At 40.1% G+C, this 18,992-nt stretch overlaps 1 protein-coding gene across 1 annotated transcript in view; it reads right to left on the bottom strand.

Annotated features, from left to right (window-relative positions):
* Positions 1 to 2,859: 2,859 nt before the first annotated feature.
* The window catches only part of DHX15 (DEAH-box helicase 15), a 45,269-nt gene continuing 29,136 nt past the window's right edge, over positions 2,860 to 18,992 (bottom strand). The window contains exons 10-14 of the mRNA XM_084286654.1: positions 18,708 to 18,899; positions 15,544 to 15,666; positions 11,939 to 12,129; positions 4,582 to 4,751; positions 2,860 to 3,426 (exon numbers count right to left, since the gene is read on the bottom strand). Coding sequence (XP_084142780.1) covers positions 3,309 to 3,426; positions 4,582 to 4,751; positions 11,939 to 12,129; positions 15,544 to 15,666; positions 18,708 to 18,899 — 794 coding nt within the window. The 3' untranslated portion in view covers positions 2,860 to 3,308. The remainder of the gene's footprint in view (positions 3,427 to 4,581; positions 4,752 to 11,938; positions 12,130 to 15,543; positions 15,667 to 18,707; positions 18,900 to 18,992) is intronic.

Genomic DNA, 18,992 nt, shown 5'->3' with positions numbered 1-18,992 from the left:
AAAAAAAAAAAAAAAAAAACACAACAACAATTCCCATTGCAAATAAAATAAAGTCAGTGTAAAGAACGAAAGCATTGTTTTTCCTTTTAGGTTGTTCCAAAGCAGATAACCTGCTAATCCTAACGGAGCAATTCGTCAGTACTGCAAAACATGCTGCCACCCTAGCCAGTGCTCTCAGTACTCTGAAGCAAATTACAAGAAATTCATAAGAAACACAGCAGAAGAGCAAGCAGCTGAAGCTGGTCAGGTGCAGCTGGTATTAAAACAGAGGTTATTCAGAATCCCTCGCTTTGTTGGCAGCAGAAAGAGCCACATCACTGAGCATTTTCACCATCATTCACTGACACTTCCCAGAACAGACCTGGCCCATTCTGAGCTAACGATGGTGAACAGTTTGAGTGCTACTGTTAGTTTAAAGGGGGGAAAAAAAACAGGATTAGAATTATTTTATCTGTCATTTCACACACACAAAAAAAAGCATGGGAACCTTAATTTCTGTCTAACATTGGCTAACTCCTCTGTTTCGTGATTTCCAGCTATTTTCCTGTTTACCACAATCTGCAGTACAAGCAGCCAAAATCAAAGCTATGATGAGTACGAGTTGTTCAACAAAGCACACGGTGACTTGAATATGCTCATAGATGAAGCACCCCAATTAATGGATCTCTTTCTTAGTCTCCTTTTCTGTCTCTGGGACACTGTTTTTGACAGTTTTTCTATCAGAAAAAAGGGCATGAGATTTTTTTTAAGCTTTCAAAATGCTTATGAAAAAACAGGAATATGCTCCAAACCAAGTAATTCTGCATGCAGATGTTGCATCCCTAGGAGAACCATAGCTGAGAGTCCCTGACACGTCTTCCCTGTAGGATCTAGAAGGTGTCTAACAAGTTACACCACCCCTACCATTACTCCTTCACAGAAGGCGTTACCTTAGTTCAGTTGTTCCCGTCCCACACGCTCTATGGCTCCAGAACTAATCGAAGTGATATTTGCAGTAACTCAGTGGTGCCCACAGACTTAAGCAGGTCTCTCACTGCCCTAACCCCTTGAATACCCCCAGTTGTTACAGATGAGCACTGTGTAGTAAAACCAGGTTGCACAACGCCTGTACAAGGACGCTCCAACCTCAGAGCCATTCTTCACCACAGTCGAAACTGTCTGTGAAGGAGCTGCCCAGTGTCAGTCCCTCACTGATAGCAGCATTTCCCAGGGGATCACAGTGACATACACGAGTGTCACGCGAGCACCACATCCACCAGATGTCCATGATGCTTGAGCTTCAGCATCTTCTCACACAGCAGACCCCAGCAGGCCCCCAGGAGCCGAGCTGCCGCCCATGGCACGCATTCCCTCCACCATGAGGGAAGAGAGGGCTCTGCCTCTCCTGTCCCTGCTGACAGCTGCCCAACCCAACAGCCTTCCAGTCAGGCCAGTGACACCTGTGGGTGGCCTGCACAGGTGTCACCAACTTAATTGGAGGGTGGCAGGGGGCACAGCTGTCAGAGGGCATCAGTCTGGCCCGCAGTGTTCACATTCCTGGTAGTCAAAATGCAGAGGAGAGAGATCCCAGCTCAGCTGTCACTGCCCAAGCCGGGTTTGTGGGTTTGACAATTATAACAATAACAGAACAGGACAGGCCAAAGTCCCTCCTCTGTCAAGTTCCACTCACGGCCACAGCCATCTGCTCCCCAGCTCGCCGGTACCAAAGCGACTGCGATTCGCGCCAGCTGGTTCTGGGGTCCTCGCGGGACTTCATGCTGGGAACTGGCGGCGCTCGTGGGCCTTGCCATGCCTGGGAAAAGTTGCACAGAAGGTGGCTCTACACCATTTAGCTGAAGGCTGTGCATAAATCCTAGACGTCCTTATGTGGGAACAGCCACTGCTCAGCGTTCTGCTTCCCTCACGAGAAAGAGGACAAGCAAATGGTTATGAAACCCCACACACTGAACCTGAGACTTCTTGCTAGAGCAGAGCTTTGTAAAACAAATTCACAGTATAGAAATTCAAAAAGTTTAAGATCAAAGTGTTTAAGTAGTTCAGGATACCTATATTTTAGATAAGAATATCAAACTTGAGCTGAACATTTTATGAAGGCTCCCACCTACCTCCTCCTTCCTGCTGGAGATTACTGCATGGAGCAGGAGAGCCCACCAAGGAGCACAGGCCCATCTCACAGCACCTCTGGTGGGAGAAATCCCCCCACACACACTCCAGAAGTCCCACCATGTGTTATAAATTCACTTATTGTCATCTTCAGACATTTCCCTTCACAATACCATTTTCATTGCTAAAAAATAATCAAAACTTCTCCACTCCCCACCACATAAATTGCATTTCAGGAAAAAGAATCCTACTAAAATTTCCACATCAAATTACTATCCCATCTTGAAAATGCTGTCAAGTTGTATTTCACTAAAAATCACTATAAAATGACAAGAGTGAGATTTAATTTGACCTGCAGTATGGCTTATGGTATTATCTGTGTCAATCAAACTGCAGCCCAACACTGCCCAGCAGGGTGAGTTGAACTGGCCACCAACACTTCCCTCTACAGGACATATTACTATGGTTCTGCCCAGGAAACATGAAGGAATATGCCTGAAGAATGCATCCTCCGAAGAAGTCGGAGTGCCATTTCATTTTTTAAAAAGTTTCCCTACATAACTTAAAAGAAATTTGCAAGGAATTAGCACTGTATGTATTATATTGATGTCACCACAATCCTGCTGCGGAAGCATCTGTGCTTTTTAACATTAAACTACTGCCGTGTCGATAAGACACCAGTTTAACAGGAGACTACACAGTTTCTCACATCTTCACCCAAACAATCAACATACTGACACATACTGTGGCACAAAATTAGTATAAATAGACTTTATTGAAGTCAGTACCTTTGTACTGAAGCCGAAGATTGTGTCTACATAAGCACAAGTTGTAACATTTCACAACTTCTAAAAGGAATGTCAACAATTACAACGATCATGCATACCATGGTCGATAATCACATTTTTAGAAGCATTTTCAACCATTTCTTAAGAAATGCTTATAACATTGTTATATATAGAACTACTTTCAATAAACTGCAAAACATTGATCAGCTTTTCCAGTATGAGCTACAGTGTCAACACAAAAGGGAGGCATAAATGTTTAATTTATGAAATCAGAATGGAATATTTACTGTAAAGAAAAATTAAAAAGCTTTCAAATAAAAGGCCATTATTGAACCAAAGTGAAGAGCACAACTTGAACTTTGAATCCATTCATCTTTTAAAGCTGTCCTCTGAATAACTTCAGTTCAAAGCATAAATTCAGTACTGTGAGTATTCCTTGGACTGAAGTTTGGCAATGATGCGATCCAACTGTCTCTTTGCTTCACACTGTGGAAAATTGCTCATGTCATAATATTGAGGGGCAATTTTCACCAGCCTGCCAAAAGAGGAAAAGTTTGTTACTAGTACTCCAACTTTGGGATGCATCCTATATAAACTCCACTACTGAAACAAAGTGTATCCTTTGTTTTTAGCCTGTCTTGCATTTCAGAGGCTAATGAAAGTTTAAACACATGCACACACATTTAAATTTCAGTTTAAATTTCATCCTGTGCCCAAGACCACAGCAAAAGAGCACACGCTTAAGTCTAACGAGACTCTCCTGTTCAGCTGTGTCCCTTACAGACCACACTGCTGCTCTGGTACACACCGTAACAGCCCACACAGTCAGACCTGTTGCTAATGCCGAAGTCCAGAAGTCACAGAAGCCCACTTAAGTATCAGTTTGTGCAAGACTAAAAGTTGATTCTTAGATCTTTCAAGCTTAAAAACTCAACCAAAAAGGTTATATGATTCTGCTTTGGGCTTTACTGTGCTTGTTCAGAAAGATTTGAGGAAGGATTCAAGCCCATATTTTCCATTAAAACACTAAGGAAAATGTCTTATTTGTTGTGTTTTCTGACTTAGAAATCTTTAAACTCTTTCTATGCAAATTTTCACAGCAGCTGAAATGCCTCCCATATCCCCCAAGCTTACAACTTCACAGTACAACCTTCAAGATAGATGAGAGGATTCAGATCTCCACTGTCTGCAGAGGAGATCTGCACATACAGCCTAGTGACTAACCATATTACAACAAGGCAGGTTGTACCAGTATTACCACATCTTCCATATCTTAAGAAAGTACTGAAGCTCAGATCTTTACCAAAAAAATGCAGACACTTACTGCCATGAGAGGTTCTAGATCTTGAGAAGAGAGGCACCTCTTAACTTAGGTACACAAGTGGGTGCTAGGACATACTCCCAGACCTAGTACCACCAAGTAGCTCCCCCCACCTGACTTACTAACAAAACAGTTCTGAAGTCAAAGGTCTCTCTCCACACTGCACACAGAGCCCAAGCATCTGAGTTTTGCACACAGCTTCCCAGAACAGGAAACGAAACGTTTAGTCATCCAAAAATTCCCAAGCCCATACCATCACCATTCCCCAACCTATTTTAATACTGGATTCATGAGCAGTGAAAGGAATATCCACAACTTTAAAAAAAAAAAAAAAAAAAAAAAGCTTTGCAGTAGGTCTGTTCTGCTTACCACTCCGGCTTGATGTCTGTACATGTCCGGATGTAGTTCTTCGTTGTAAGGACAAACTCATTATAAAGCACCCACTCCGGTTTATGGTCGAGGACAGTGGAAGGATGCAGCTGCACCACTTGGTTGTCTTTCACTGTTAGGTAATGCCCTGTTCGCTCCAAGTGCGCCACCTAGTAAAGAGAGAGCCACTCGTTATTACAGCTGAGCTGAAGGGATTTCAAGCTGGCTGGTTTTAGTGCTTCATCCAAAGTGTTGTCCCAACTTTCAAACCTCATCTAAACTTGGTACATGACTTGACCACTTCAAACAATCACTTCTTAAAAATAGACACAATCAAGATGCCAGATGTTTTTGCTCACTGCCCTGAGTGCATCTGCTAATAACCAATTCAAGCAGCATGCCAAGACAGCTATCACCCAAAGAGAAGGATCGTTATTTACAACAGCAGCCCTGAAACCAACAGAAGTGTTGGAAGGGGGTATTTATTGGACGGGTTTGTTAACATTGAACAAAGTCAGTGTGGTCTAGTACGGACAACTACTTTAAGCACTTAATTTGTTCTAGCGGGACCAGTAAGCCGCAATGTTATCCTCTAAAGTTTTTATTAATGCAGTGTTTCAGTTGTAATTTTACTGCTGCATGTATTATTCTGCAAATCCTCTCACACAGTGAGCCTGAAAAAAAAAAAAAGTGTCAGTCCAGTAAGAAAGGGAAGCTTAGCATGTCAGAAATAAGAACAGTCTTGTTCCAGCACGAGCTTCAGAGATGAAAAATGTAGTTTCAGCAACACACTTCTGCTGTGACCTTGGTAAAAAAATCAATTAACCTCTCTCTGACCAAGCTTCTCGCCCTGTGAAGTATAATGCCTGCCTCACCGAGATGGTCTGATACCTAGCTCATTAAGATTTGGTAAAGCAGTCAGATACCCTCAGAAGGATGTTCTCTCTAAGAGCAGTTAATCTAACGGCACAGGTAACTAAAATTAACCTTTTGATACTGGGAATTCCAGGTGACCCCAGTAATTACTTCATCACATATACATAAAAAAACATAAAAAGATTAAGCAGGACAATGGCTAAAAAGAGATGTCTGCAACACCAATTTTAAATCAGATCCTTAACTGCTTTCTGTAATACATACCGTGTTCTTCATTTTCTTAATTCCTACATATCTCACTTTTTTTTCCCACCTCCTCAAAGATAGATTCCACCTATTAGATTAAAACCCAAGGATTTCTAAAGCCAACAGCTACCTCAAACTCGACATCAGGACATGATCACATCTGTAACAAATTATTTCCTTTAAACAGCACGCCTCTCTGGTGCACTGTAACATTCCTACCTAGAAGGCATTTTAGTGATGGAAACAATATTCCTCTAAGCTGCAGATCTTTTCACCCAAGACTTTGGACGTTACACTGCTACTTTATTTTCAACTCTGGAGAGCCAACAGAAGCTCTTTTAAATGGAGATTAACAGCACACTGTCCACAACAACTCAGGCTTAATTTCATCCAACTCAATCCAACATTTGCAAAATTAAATAGCAGCATAGCTGCAAAACAGAGCAGACAAGTAACTCATCTGTCTCAGACCTAGCACAGTAATAGCGCACACGGTGGTGCTGGATTATGCATGTTCTGTTGGTTTGGGGTTTTGTTTTTTTTTTTTTTTGAAAAATCAATTTCATTTTTCAGCTCAGAACTAAAGGATATGTATACAAGTCTTTGAGTGTTTTAGCTGCTTTTCTTCCCTCCAAAAAAGGACAGAACAATCCATTTTAGGTGTACTGTTAAATGTAAACCAATACAATTTACCTTTAGCATGTCAATCTCACTCAGATGTCTTAAAATCAGTGAAGTCACGGCACTTAGTCTTCCCAAATGCATACTACCACTTCCTTTTTTATCTCGTTTCTATCCACAGAAGAATTTGTATTTCTTAGTTTGTGCAATTCTGAAGTAAAAAGCTTCTGACATAACTAAGCATATCAACAAAAAGAGCTGCAGAACAATGGAGTTAGTTCTCAATTTCCAGAGTATGAACAGGACTAGAATAACTCCACAATTAAAAAAATTAAAGCACTGCTATCAGGGATCAGTCACCTTTAAGCAGTTCCATACTACTGTGATTTATAGGAAGCCTACTGTATTTGTTTTACTATTAAGCAGGCTTGTTAGCAGACAAATTGATGAAGAATTTTGGGTTCGGTGATGGCAGCATTGTGACAAAGCACGCACAGTGAAGCCATCTATGGCTCCACAGCAAGCAACGGGATCCAACTACCAGCTACTGCATGTCCCTGCTCACTCCTGGACCAAGCTGTTCCAGCACAGATGACAAAGATAATCCTGATTCTTTTCTGAAGGCGCAAGCGGCTTGCCAGATTACCGTGCTGAAAGAACTGAGAAGGGGCTCTGGCAAGCACCAAGGCTGACATAAGGGAGCACACAAGGACACCCAGGGCACAGCATACAAACTTACACACCTCTGCACCCATGGCTTGCAAGCAATTCAGTGCCTGTAAAATACAGCATGGTCACTCCCTGAGGCCAAAAAGGAAGATCGCAACTCCCACCTCTCCTCCTTTCTCCTGCTTGTAGATACATAACCCCATCCCTCCCTGATGTAAGGCTCTGTTGCTTGTTCGACCCTTCAACAAGTCAATGTAACCCATTGATCTGACAGAGAATTCTGTCTTCTGCTATTTTATTTAGTTAATTAAGTTAAATCAAGTGACATGGAGTTCTGATGGAAAAGCCAGCACAGGAGGCAAGCCTGGGAGCTGGGAGTTGGAAAGGATGGAAAAAAAAAGAGGCAGAGGTGAATTTTATCCTAAATGTATACAGGGAGCAGGGGATAAAGTCAACACCATGCTGACACACGATCTTGGCTAGCTAACTTCAGGAAATAAGATTGCATCTTTAAAAATACAAAAACCACAAAGTTCATATCTCTAGGACAACTAAAACAAGTTACTCTGCTGCAAAAAAAAAGAAAAAAAGCACATTGACATTTGCTTGCTTAAAGAGAAAGTAAGATTAAAAAGAGAAGAAACTTCCTCTGGATCTCTCCCACTGCACTTCAAATGGCAGACTGGCTCTGAAGATTAAACAATTAACCAAGAAAAGATTCTTGCTAATGGATGCTAAGACATCAAGGTACAGGGGGGACCTGACAAACAAGCTCTGAAATCGGACACTTTTCCAATTCAGTTTTCACAGAAGCCTGGTTTGGCGGTTGGGCAGCTGACCTCCAGAGGTCTCTTCCAACCTCAATCATTCTGTGACTCAATGATGTGTTTTTTTTTCAGAGTACAAAAAAAGCTTCCACACAAACTAAAGAATCATACTGAGCTTGTCTATCTAGTAAGGTCATTTTTCAATGGCTAATGGAGCACACTTGAGCCTTGAGATTCCCGAGGAACTTGTCACATATTAGTATAAAACACGTGAATTAAGCTACCTGAACAGAGAATGAGGCTACAGAGGGAGGTGAGAGTTATTAACAATACTGACTATACAACATATGGAGATACACACAGAGTGAGAGCATGGTTTGGGTTGGAAGGGACCTTAAAGATCACTTACATGTAATTCCATCCCCCTGCCATGAGCAGGGACACCTCCCACCAGCCCAGGCTGCCTAAAGCCCCATCCAGCCTGGCCTTGAGCACCCCCAGGGATGGGGCACCTACAGCTGCTCTGAGCAACTTGTGCCAGGGCCTCACCACCCTCATAGTAAGCCATTTTTTCCTTGTATCTAACCCTTTTAGTTTAAAGCCATTGCCCCACATCATATCACTCCAGTCCCTGACAGTCCCTCCCCAGCTTTCCATAGGCCCCCCGACATTCTGGAATGCTGCTACCAGGTCTCCCCAGAAGTATAAGCATGCCCTAAAAGGATCATAAAGACTCAAACCAACACACACATCTCTTCCTGTAACAGGCTACTCTGCAGACTGAGAAAACCCACCTGTTGATAATTTAGGGACAATTACAACACTTCTATCAACACAGCTACAAACAGAAGGTTTTAGTTCAAATTCTCCAACACCAGCTTCAAGGCTGTCACAGCTTGGTTACAAACTAGGTCTCCCTTCCACCCATAAACTTTTAAGGGTGTTCACGTTACTATCCATCACATCACAGGAGCTACAGGGCTCAACCAGGTACCTTTTGTTAAATGTGTCAAACACTCTAAAGCCAAATATGCTTGCAAGAACAGAAGTAGGAAACTACTAGATTTAAGGCTACTAATTTTGGTAGGCTAGTCTTGTTAGTTTAGAAAAATGACTGTTCCTTGTCTTTCTTGAAGAAAAGAACGCCACTATAAACCAAATGGCTGCTGCCACGTCATGCAACAGCATTTCTGAAGCTATTAAAAAGTTTTATTCTGCATAACTTGAGAGAAAGGAATATCATTAAGCACACTGGGGACCATCTTCATGTTGTAATTTTATTACCTTTCTATTACTGTAGGAATCTGATTATGTAAAGTCTTCAAAACATACATCAATTATACAAAGTAGTGCCAAGAATGAGATTTTAATTACCAGCCCAATCAGCTCACATTTAACTTCTTGGACCACACAGGTCCTATCTTGCAGGCCTGCACTGTCAGACAGCAGCCACAGGTCTTGATTAGTAACAGATCTCTACAGTATGGACACAAGCAGAATTTTATGACTGCTTTTAGAACAGCAGGCAATTAAAGCAGAAAATAATACAGCCAAAAATTACTTCAAGAACAACAGCTGCTACTTTTTTCCCCACTTCATGCTCTTTTTTTTTTATCCCAGGAGCTTGAGGAATGCAGTTGCCCAGCACGTGCTGCCTACAGGCCCTACTACTTTGCCTGCACAGCCTACCTGCTGTAGGGGCACACGCCCTGCAGATGCTCAGACTCTGAGTTCAGTGCATGTTGTGTACCAAGCAGGTAGAGACTGATGTGTGCGGTTTGTTACTCAGGATTTCTGAGAAGGAGCCCTTGAATGCCAGAGCCTGGACAGCCACAAAAGGGAGGGCACAATGGGCATACAAACTCCAGTACTTCAGCCACAGATAAATAACATCTCTTTTGAGCATTTATGAGCAATTTTCTACTGAAGGTTACTCAAAGCAACACGGAATTCATGAGAGAAGGTTCAGAGCCAAGGTCAGGTATCACGCTGTCACGGAGGTTAAAGAGCAAAAGAAACTCAAAATAGAACGGTCTCAAACGCATCAAAGGAGAAGGGAAGCAGCTGAAATGGCTTTGACTCCAAATGCCCTCAACAGGTCTGCCTTGAAGATGACAAAATTATATACTGTTTACATCAAGATATAAATAATATCTTATTTATATTCCATAATATGATATGGAATAAATTTGCAAAGCAAGTTACGTGGAGAAAAAGACCCTAGAGGGAGGGTGAGAGAGGAAAATTAGAACAGACCCTTCTTGCCTCTAGCAAGAGGCCACAGATGAAACAGCAGCCAAGCGGTGGGCCTGTCGGGAACACGAAGCCTCTGCCAGGGTATCAGAGATGAACCAGATCTCTCAGAGCATGAGATTAAGCAGCCTGGCTATTAAGGAATTTAATTCCTAGTCAGGTGGATGATTTAGCTTGCCACAAAACTGAAGAAGGTAAGGCACCTAGCACCGGTAACACTGAGGCATTACACTTCTGATTTCATGATGTTGGTACTCAGCGACACAACATGTCACAGCACGTGACCATTGACATGACATCAGACCAAAAACTACCCGTGCTAACAGCTAACCACTGCCACGAAAGGAAAGCATCCTTTAGATGAAAAGTTTCACCCTGAGTGACAAAAAAATGACCGTGCAGCAATTTCCAAGGGCATGACATCTTCACAGGTCCAACCAAACAACTGTAGCCTACCAAGCAGAAGCACAACTGCACAAATCGGATCTGCCTCAGCCGGCTGGGGCCCAACAGGGACCGTCAGACAGAGCTGTTCTTTCTCTGGCAAATATTCACAGAATAACCGTGTAGGTGGGAACGCATGCTGCAGTGTCCCCAGTGAAAGATGAGGAAAACTTGCCACAAAAACATGGACTGAGCAGTCCATGAGCCTGCATGTCTGAAGGGGTACATCAAGGCAGCCTTCAGAACCATTTTAATACTTTAATTAAAGCTTCAATCTCCTGTTTACATTATAGCAGAATGCACTTGCGGACATTTTCCGAAAGCCAGGAAACATGCTCACGCTACAGATTAGCTGGCTTCTTAGCCCTGGGGACAGAACTGCTTCCGTGGGGGTGGGCACATGCATTAATCATCAGTAGTGCCCGAGCCCGTGTCCCAGTCAGGATGTGGCACAGTAAATGAGTGCCTGTCAAGCCGCTTACCACACTAAGCTGCACAGCACAGAGCATTGGTCATATTTTCATCTTGTAGGCTTTTGTGCTCAATGAGCAACTCTGATGGAAAATTTTTCAATACCATGGGCACTGGTCAGCCTCTGCAGGATAACCGGATTGTGTTCTCCCGAAGTGAGGGCACAGAGATGGTGCTCTGTGGGCTCTAGCAAAGGCATTGCCAGGACACATCATAACACGTGCCTGCTGTGGAAAACATTGTCACAATGTTTTGGGAAGAGGGCTCACTACCACCCAAAGTTCTGTACCGCTGAGCCTGCAAGAGCCAGACTACTCCACTAGCTCCAGAGATGAATGCTGAATTTACACAGCACATAGGGACTGTGTCTTAGAAGTCTGAATTCTAGCTTGGAGACATAGTTGGCACGAAATGCAAAGCATCCAGGCGGTAACAGAGATTGACTTCCATCTCCCACCCTCGTTGGATGGCAAGTGAGTTTCAAATGATTTGCAAAGCGCATATTAGCAAGATTAGACTTCCCTCCACACTCCAGTACTCATGTAACTCAAAAATGAGGTACGAATATGGAAGAGTACACAAAAATGAAACACTCCCCTTCTATATGGATTACATCTAACTAGTGTTTATATAGTAGCAGACTTCCCTGATTTGTATCCGTTTATGAATAATTTAAGAACTACATATTCTGCACTTAAACAACAAAGTACTTCAAGATATTTTATGAAGTTACTTCAACTATTTAGATGTTAATGGTCAAGTTCTGACTGGTCACACCAGAAACAGTATTTTGAAATTAATAAGACTGCCTGCAACTTCTCCAAGCAAGACCTGAGTAAACAATTTACTTCTGAGTAACAGCCAACCTGTCAAAGACTCAGCGATAATACAGTTAGCCATATACAATTTAACTTGATATATTCATCGAGTTTTCTTAAGTGATAGCAACCATACTAAAACTAAAACCCCTATAAACACTCAGTGTTTTCCCTACAAAAACGCACACATACCTGCATGAAATACCCAGTAACTAATGCCTTTCTTATATTGATGTAATAATCTCGGCTGGTGAAGTCTGTGCTTCTACGAGGCAAATTAAATCTATCCATGATTCGTGACAGCTGTTGGCGTACATTGTCTGCAGACATCAGGGACCTGTAGTTAATGAAGTTGTCATAACACCACTGAACCGACTCATGATCTGCAACATTAAAAAACATGAATTAAAAAAATGAGTATTTTATCCAATTAGGACAAGTAAATAAAACAACAACTAACCAATTGATCAGTCAGATGAACCAGAAAAAAACTGTTTTATAAATGATAACAGCTCTTGGCCTATTTGGTGGATATCCTGCCTTAGATAACTTGCCCGAATTGTTTTGTCTTCAGAAAGCATGCGGTCTAAACAAAGGAAAATTACTACCCCCCCCCCCCCCCGAACATAAAATATAGATAATCACCAATGTTTTGGCAAAATACCACATCAATTAATTTTGCAAATTGCACCTGTCCTGAAACTAGAAAAAATATTTTATATTGCAGATTTTTGAAGATAAAACTGAACATGAATGTCTCCTTGAACTCCTTGTTTTTAACAGTAACATGCAATGAATACACAAGATGACTGTATATAATTATACTTGAGAAACCAAACCCTCCTTAATTTAAGACATTGAGTAACTGTTTAAGAGCTACATAAACATACTAATCTAACACTAAGTGCGATGCACCTCACAACAGTTTAAGTAAATGTGACAGGTAGAACAGAGCATCAGTAACAGAACTCCACGTTCCACGCTCCAAGCTACTGCTTCTACTACTGATAACACGAGTAAGGAATCTGTTAAGCCAGCAAGCCTAAGCTATTCTCTAAGTACAAAAACTGCACATTTAACACTGAGAAACCCAGTTCTCCCTACCTACTCTGCTACTTCAAGTGATGCTCTATATTTAGCTAGTTTAATAAGACAACAAAAACAGGCATAACAAGATTTAGAATCTCTTGTATGGCAAGACTTGCATTTTTTATAAAGTTCATACAATTAGAGAGTATATAAATAGGAGGTTTACATAATTTGAGTAAAGTGTTATTTTCACACTCAATTTTAAGTTTATTCTGTAAGATGAAGTATGAATGCTGAACCTCTTGATACATTATGCAGTAGAACCAAAACTAAGTACCACAGCATATTACTTCCTGTTATCCTTGAACTGTTTAAGATGACCCATATCTGTTTTATATTGTTTTAGATAAACAGTATCTGTATTGTCTTCTGATACTGAATACCAGAAGACTTAATTTTACAGTGAAACAAAGACTATACCACAAACATTTCCATCCACTAAAGACAGCAGGTCTGGGTTTAGAGACCATAGGTCAGGAGTCAGTGGAAATTAACTTTTTTTTTTTTTTAAAAGAGGTGTGACTAGTACCTATTCCAGAAAGGAAACAATTTGTGTCCCATTTGTCTAATTACATGTTAACACTTCCTCCATTTATTCCAAAAAAAATACTGATACCTAAATTCAGTACATTTGAAAACATTTGTGTGTGTATATGCACACAAATAAGTACTCACAGAATCAAGTAAGTATTTAGTATAAGTAAAACAACTTCATAGTAACCTCGGTTGGGAAAAAGAGGGAAGAAATACTGTGCAAATACTACTGATGAGCTCCAAATAGGGCTGTCTACCTTGAAAACTGACACCACTTATTCTTCATTAGGATACATATTCAGGTAGCAGGTGAAAGTTTACACACAAAGACCTTAACAGGTAAACCTATTCTGCAAGAAGATACCAGCACTAGCATATTGGCCAAATTCTAAGCAAGACATTAACTGGCTGGCACTGGGAAAAGACCTCTAGTTCAATTTAAGCAGCCTACAAATTGTCTTAAAACTCTTTTGTCTTAAACCACCAAATTTACTTTGACAAAATGCACTCAATTAAGTGTAAAAGGGATTTCCACACAAGTTATACAACACAGCTTGGACTTATGAACTTTACAAAATGTTACACTGATTCTAAAGACTAGCAGCAATTATTTTCCTGCCTATTTTAAGTCTTAAATATTCCAGTTTCCAACAGATTAAAAACAAGATGTGTCAAACCAATTTACTGTATTTGGATCTGTTTTAACTCTCCTAAAAAAGCAAAGTTCAACTGATTTTCTGCTCAACAATTCTTTATGCCATGCAAAATCAGAGTTCAAACCATATTTTAAATTAGACATGTCTGTTTCACGTTTTTATATACCGCTAATATTAATTGGAGCTAACTTAAAGATGTATTTCCTGTATCCCAAGCAAACGCCTTGATTGTTCAGCTAAAATTGTCCACATTTTGGTTCCACAGATTTTTGGAAACAAATTAACTCCAGTAGGTAGTATTGGGATATTCAGACCCTGTCCCTATCAAGTATTAAGTTACTCCCAAGGACATAAAATAGCCATTTTCCTTAAGTGAATAATCTAAAGCCGGCTTTATTAAGGAAGAGAAGGGAGCAACCCGAACATGAAAGCATAGGACTTCCAGGAACATGCAAGACTTCAAGTCATACTGGATCCTGTTAGCTACAAAGCTAACAGAGACAAGCAAGTATCTAAGTCATAATTTTTGACTACAAGTTTCTCAGCTTTTTTTTTTTTTTTTTTTTTTTAATTTTTAAGTACTTTTGTGTGGACTTCAATTCTGCAGATATCCTTGATTTTGGACTGCCCAATGACAAGCATTAGGAATGTTTCAGCACAGTATTTCTGTACCAAAGCTGCAACAGGAAGGCACACTGAGTATTTACTCAGGGCAAAAGCCTGTTGCTTTTTTCAGTTACTTACAGAAATGCAACTGCAGCATCTACTGATCTACTGTAATCTGGCTGGTAGTTAAGAATACGGTAATCTTTTTACTTACAACCATGGTAAACTACACTAATTTTTTCTTCCTAAAACATGTGCCATTTCTGTAGTCAGAATGCCCAGCTTCACCTGTTTATTCTTTTTCAGCCTGCTAAAATACTTGTAGCTATGCTACAGAGGACTATATATTTCCCTTAGATACAGAAATAAGCTAAGTTTATTGCATGGCTCTACGCTTTCATGATGCATTACCCCTTTGACTTTCAATCCATCCCAAGGCCTTAATCTGGAATATCTGGCTGTATTCAAAAACTAAGATTAAAAGTGGCTTTCACTCTAGGAACACATCCTTCCCCAAATCCAAGGTATTTTCCATGCTGCTCTCCCTGAAAAGTTACTAAACAATTATGCAGGTTTTTCTATAATTAGTATCAGATAACAAACTTCCAATATTTCTTAATTACGGGAAAGCTTCCTTCCTTCTGTCCAAGGTTACCCAACATTGATTTAAGAGCCTGGCTTGTCTCCAGACTCAACAGTTCATTACGTGATCTTTTTGCTAGTTTCCTTCTCCCCTCCCAAATAAATGAGCACATAAATAACTTTTATATACTTAAAAAATAATAAAGATTAAAGATTACAATAGAATAGCACAAAAAAGCCCAAGCCTATCAATTGTCCTTGTAACCCAGGAACGGAAGCTGGCCACGCACAGAATTACAAGTAGTTTTGCTAAAACGGGTGCATACTTACTTTGTTTGAAAGCATGGTAGACATTCAGCAACGTCAAATGATCTCCATCTATGTGGGCAAACCTCATCTTGGCTTCATCTGCTGCTTTCTTTGCTTCCGTGGGGCGAACAAAACACTGTGGGACTAAACAAGGTTGGTATGGGCCCAACACAAACGCCCATATCGATGAGTCACGCATTCACAGATAGAGGAACAAGGCCTAGCTAGGTCAGTTCACAGAGCATAGGGCAGGGCAGGATGGCCTCCAACTGCATCTTGGACTGTTTACTACCTTGATTTGGTACATCAACACCTAACCACATCTGTAAAACAAGAGGGTTTCAAAGCTACAGAGTACCTGATTATTTTATTAGAACTATACGTAGGCATCAAAATATCTATTCTGAAGGCCATCAAGATTGCCTATGTATACTGGAATGCTCAGCAGATCTTGGTTCAAGACCCAGTGCTGATAGCTCTACCAGGAACTAGTATTACAGAACAGAGTAATTGCAAATTCACTTTCTCAGAAAGCCTCTATGGACAGCGTGCAGAAGGTAGTTCTGAAACTATACTGCACTAGAATAGTCTACACAAACATTAGCTTTATTACGAGTCTGCTACTAGACAGAACACACCAGTAAGTCACGTCATCTTCCCCAGATGGTATCGTTATCAGCACTGGTATACAGAAACGTATGTGAATGAAGGCATTAAGAAGTCTAAAGATTGTGATGGTAGCGGTAGTGGTGGAAGGTTAAACCGTCCTTTGGTACTACTTGAAATAAAAATCATAATGCGATGAGCTTTGTCTGTCATTACGTCCTCTCACATTAGTCTGACTCAGGCTTATTCTGACTTGAATCACAAACTGGGTTTTAACATTCCCTTTCCAGGTGCAGGCTACCGAAGACCATGAACTAAATTGGCTACAATAATATTTGTGGTCTGTCAACATTCTTACAGGTTTGTAATTTTGATATGAATTAGCAAGACACTGAAAACAGTTAGTAGATCTTCACTTTAGAGATCTACAGGAGAAAAATATCAGCTTAGATTTAAATAGCCCATACTGCAGATGCAACCTAAAGAGTTCAGATTTCAATAAAATTAATGCTAAGTAAGCATTAATTCTGTAGCTAAGATGTTACCAATCCTTTATTTTTTCCCAGCTGCCTCAAACTACAGTAGCCTGCTGATAACTGAAGCCCAATCTTATCCAAACACTTTGCATCTCATTTGTCCCTAACAGACGAGGGCCTTTTGTGAGGTGTTTTGTTTCTATTTTTAATTCCTATTAAAATACCCCCCCAAACACTACACTTCAGAAGTATGCTGAGTTGAATACTAGATGGAGTTTCAGAAAAAATAAACACTGCAATAGTGATTCACATGGTAACAAATCAGAAAGACTAATGCAGTAAAGAAAATGGAAATGCGGGTGCTAAATACCCTGTTATTTTGTGTTCTGTACTTGAAAGCAGAAATAGAGTATTTTATTTTCAGACTAATAAAAGCAAAAGTCAGTAGCAGAATAATTTGGAATATCTCACCGTTTTGACTAATTAACAGCACTTGCTCTATGAAAAAGTTATGTATGTGAAATCCCACAGCAAGAGACCACAGTTCTTCTAAAATAACTTTTAAATTAAGTACAGCCTTTTAATTTGCTGATTTCTCTAATGCTATTCTCTGCTCTTCTGGTATCACATTTTCATTTTAGTCCAAACTATTAATGCTTGGATTGCTATCCAGAGCCAGACAGTCTTTGTGTATACACTTAAGGCACCATAATTGTACCACGTCTACCATATGTCATGCTGATGGTTAAAAAAGCACTTTGGAAAACAGTCTACAAATACTAGGAATACTTTGTTTTAAGAGCAGAAGTTAATACCCAGACAGTAACCAACTTTAAAAAAAAATTGGCTTGAAAAGTTATTTAGAAAGACATTAATCGTAGCTAAAACAAGAGAAGTATCATGGGTTGGGAAAAGATATAGAACAAGGAGTAAGACAAATCATCAGTTGAATACCACAGACAAGAACACTAGACTTACTGTTCTTTAGTAGGTATTTCTGGGGTGGGTAGGGAAAAGTTAGGGGGAACAGACAGGCACCAACCTACCACCACCGCCGCCATTAAGCCTACCAATTAATTAAAAAAAAACTAAGATTCTGCCCTGCCCATCTGCTCTGAGTCTGAACAATCATAACTCTGCAACAAACATTTTAGCTTGTTCTTAAAAACTTTCATATAAATATACTGTAAGACTTAACCAAAACAATAGATTTAAAAACTTAGCCGAAGCATTTTTTTCTAGCCATCCAAGTTAAGCATGTAACCAGTAGTACATCTGCACTGTGACAAGCCTTGTAAAATAACACACCCTAAAGACACAACAGTAATTATAAATAACATCCCCACTTCTACAAGGACTAAATCTTGCTGCTTGTCCTAGAGAGACCAACTATGAAATGAAGTCAGTTCTACATAAGCTAAGGAACGAAATACACGGCTTGCTTGACAACATTTTTCTCATTGAGATCTCTCTCGACAAGCAGCTATTACGACACAGTGCTATTCACATAATGCAGCAAAGTACAGCTGTGCACACAGGTTAGCTCTTATAAATCTATATCCTCCCCAAAATTTCCTTTCTTCCCTTTAGAAGTAATGACTACTCTTTCAGTCATTAAATTAAGTGGGAAAGCTAAAATGTACCATATCATGTATGAGTTCGCATTTTTAATGTAACTTGGGCTATAATCCTTAAGAAAATATGAGGACATGTCAAAGTGCAGAATAATGCACAATATGAAATCTATTTCACTGCCTTAAAAACAGTGGTTGAGCTGACATTCTCGGTCCTGACTATGAGCTTAAGACAGTTTCTGTTCCACTAGACTGAACTATTTCCTTGTATCAACTCAAACATATACACTTTAAAGTAAGAATGAAATTGCTTGACCATTTATGCACGTTAATTTCTTAACATTAATAATTTTTATCTGGAAGTCTACACGCCAACCTCTAATGATTGACTATATCCCCATCTGCCACTTAAAAAATCTGTTTTTATTAGAAATATATTCAGATGGCTTATATTTTTGATGTGGAAAACTCAAATTCTCCCCAAACTGAAGAACTGCACTTTGTTTAAAATCTCTTCCCCTGCTATTACCTGACAACATGGCAGTAATAGATAGGACCTCATTAGAGCAGTTGTAGTCACAACTTGCAATAACCATTTTTGCCAGCTGTGGGTCCAGTGGAAATTCAGCCATCATGGATCCCAATTCAGTCAAGTCTCCATCATCATTTAAAGCAGCCAGATAATTCAAGAGCTCTAAGGCTCTCATCAGAGTTTCAGGAGCTGAAAGAAAGATTTAGGTAGACACATTAATCAAACTGCTATTAATAAGCAAAAATGAGAACATAGACTATTTTGTTTTTCCTTTTTCATTCT

Source organism: Netta rufina (assembly GCF_964035555.1).
Source record: "Netta rufina genome assembly, chromosome: 4".
Taxonomy (NCBI): Eukaryota; Metazoa; Chordata; class Aves; order Anseriformes; family Anatidae; genus Netta; species Netta rufina.
The sequence above is the reverse complement of the archived record's forward strand: the minus strand, read 5'-3'. Positions and strand labels throughout refer to the sequence as shown.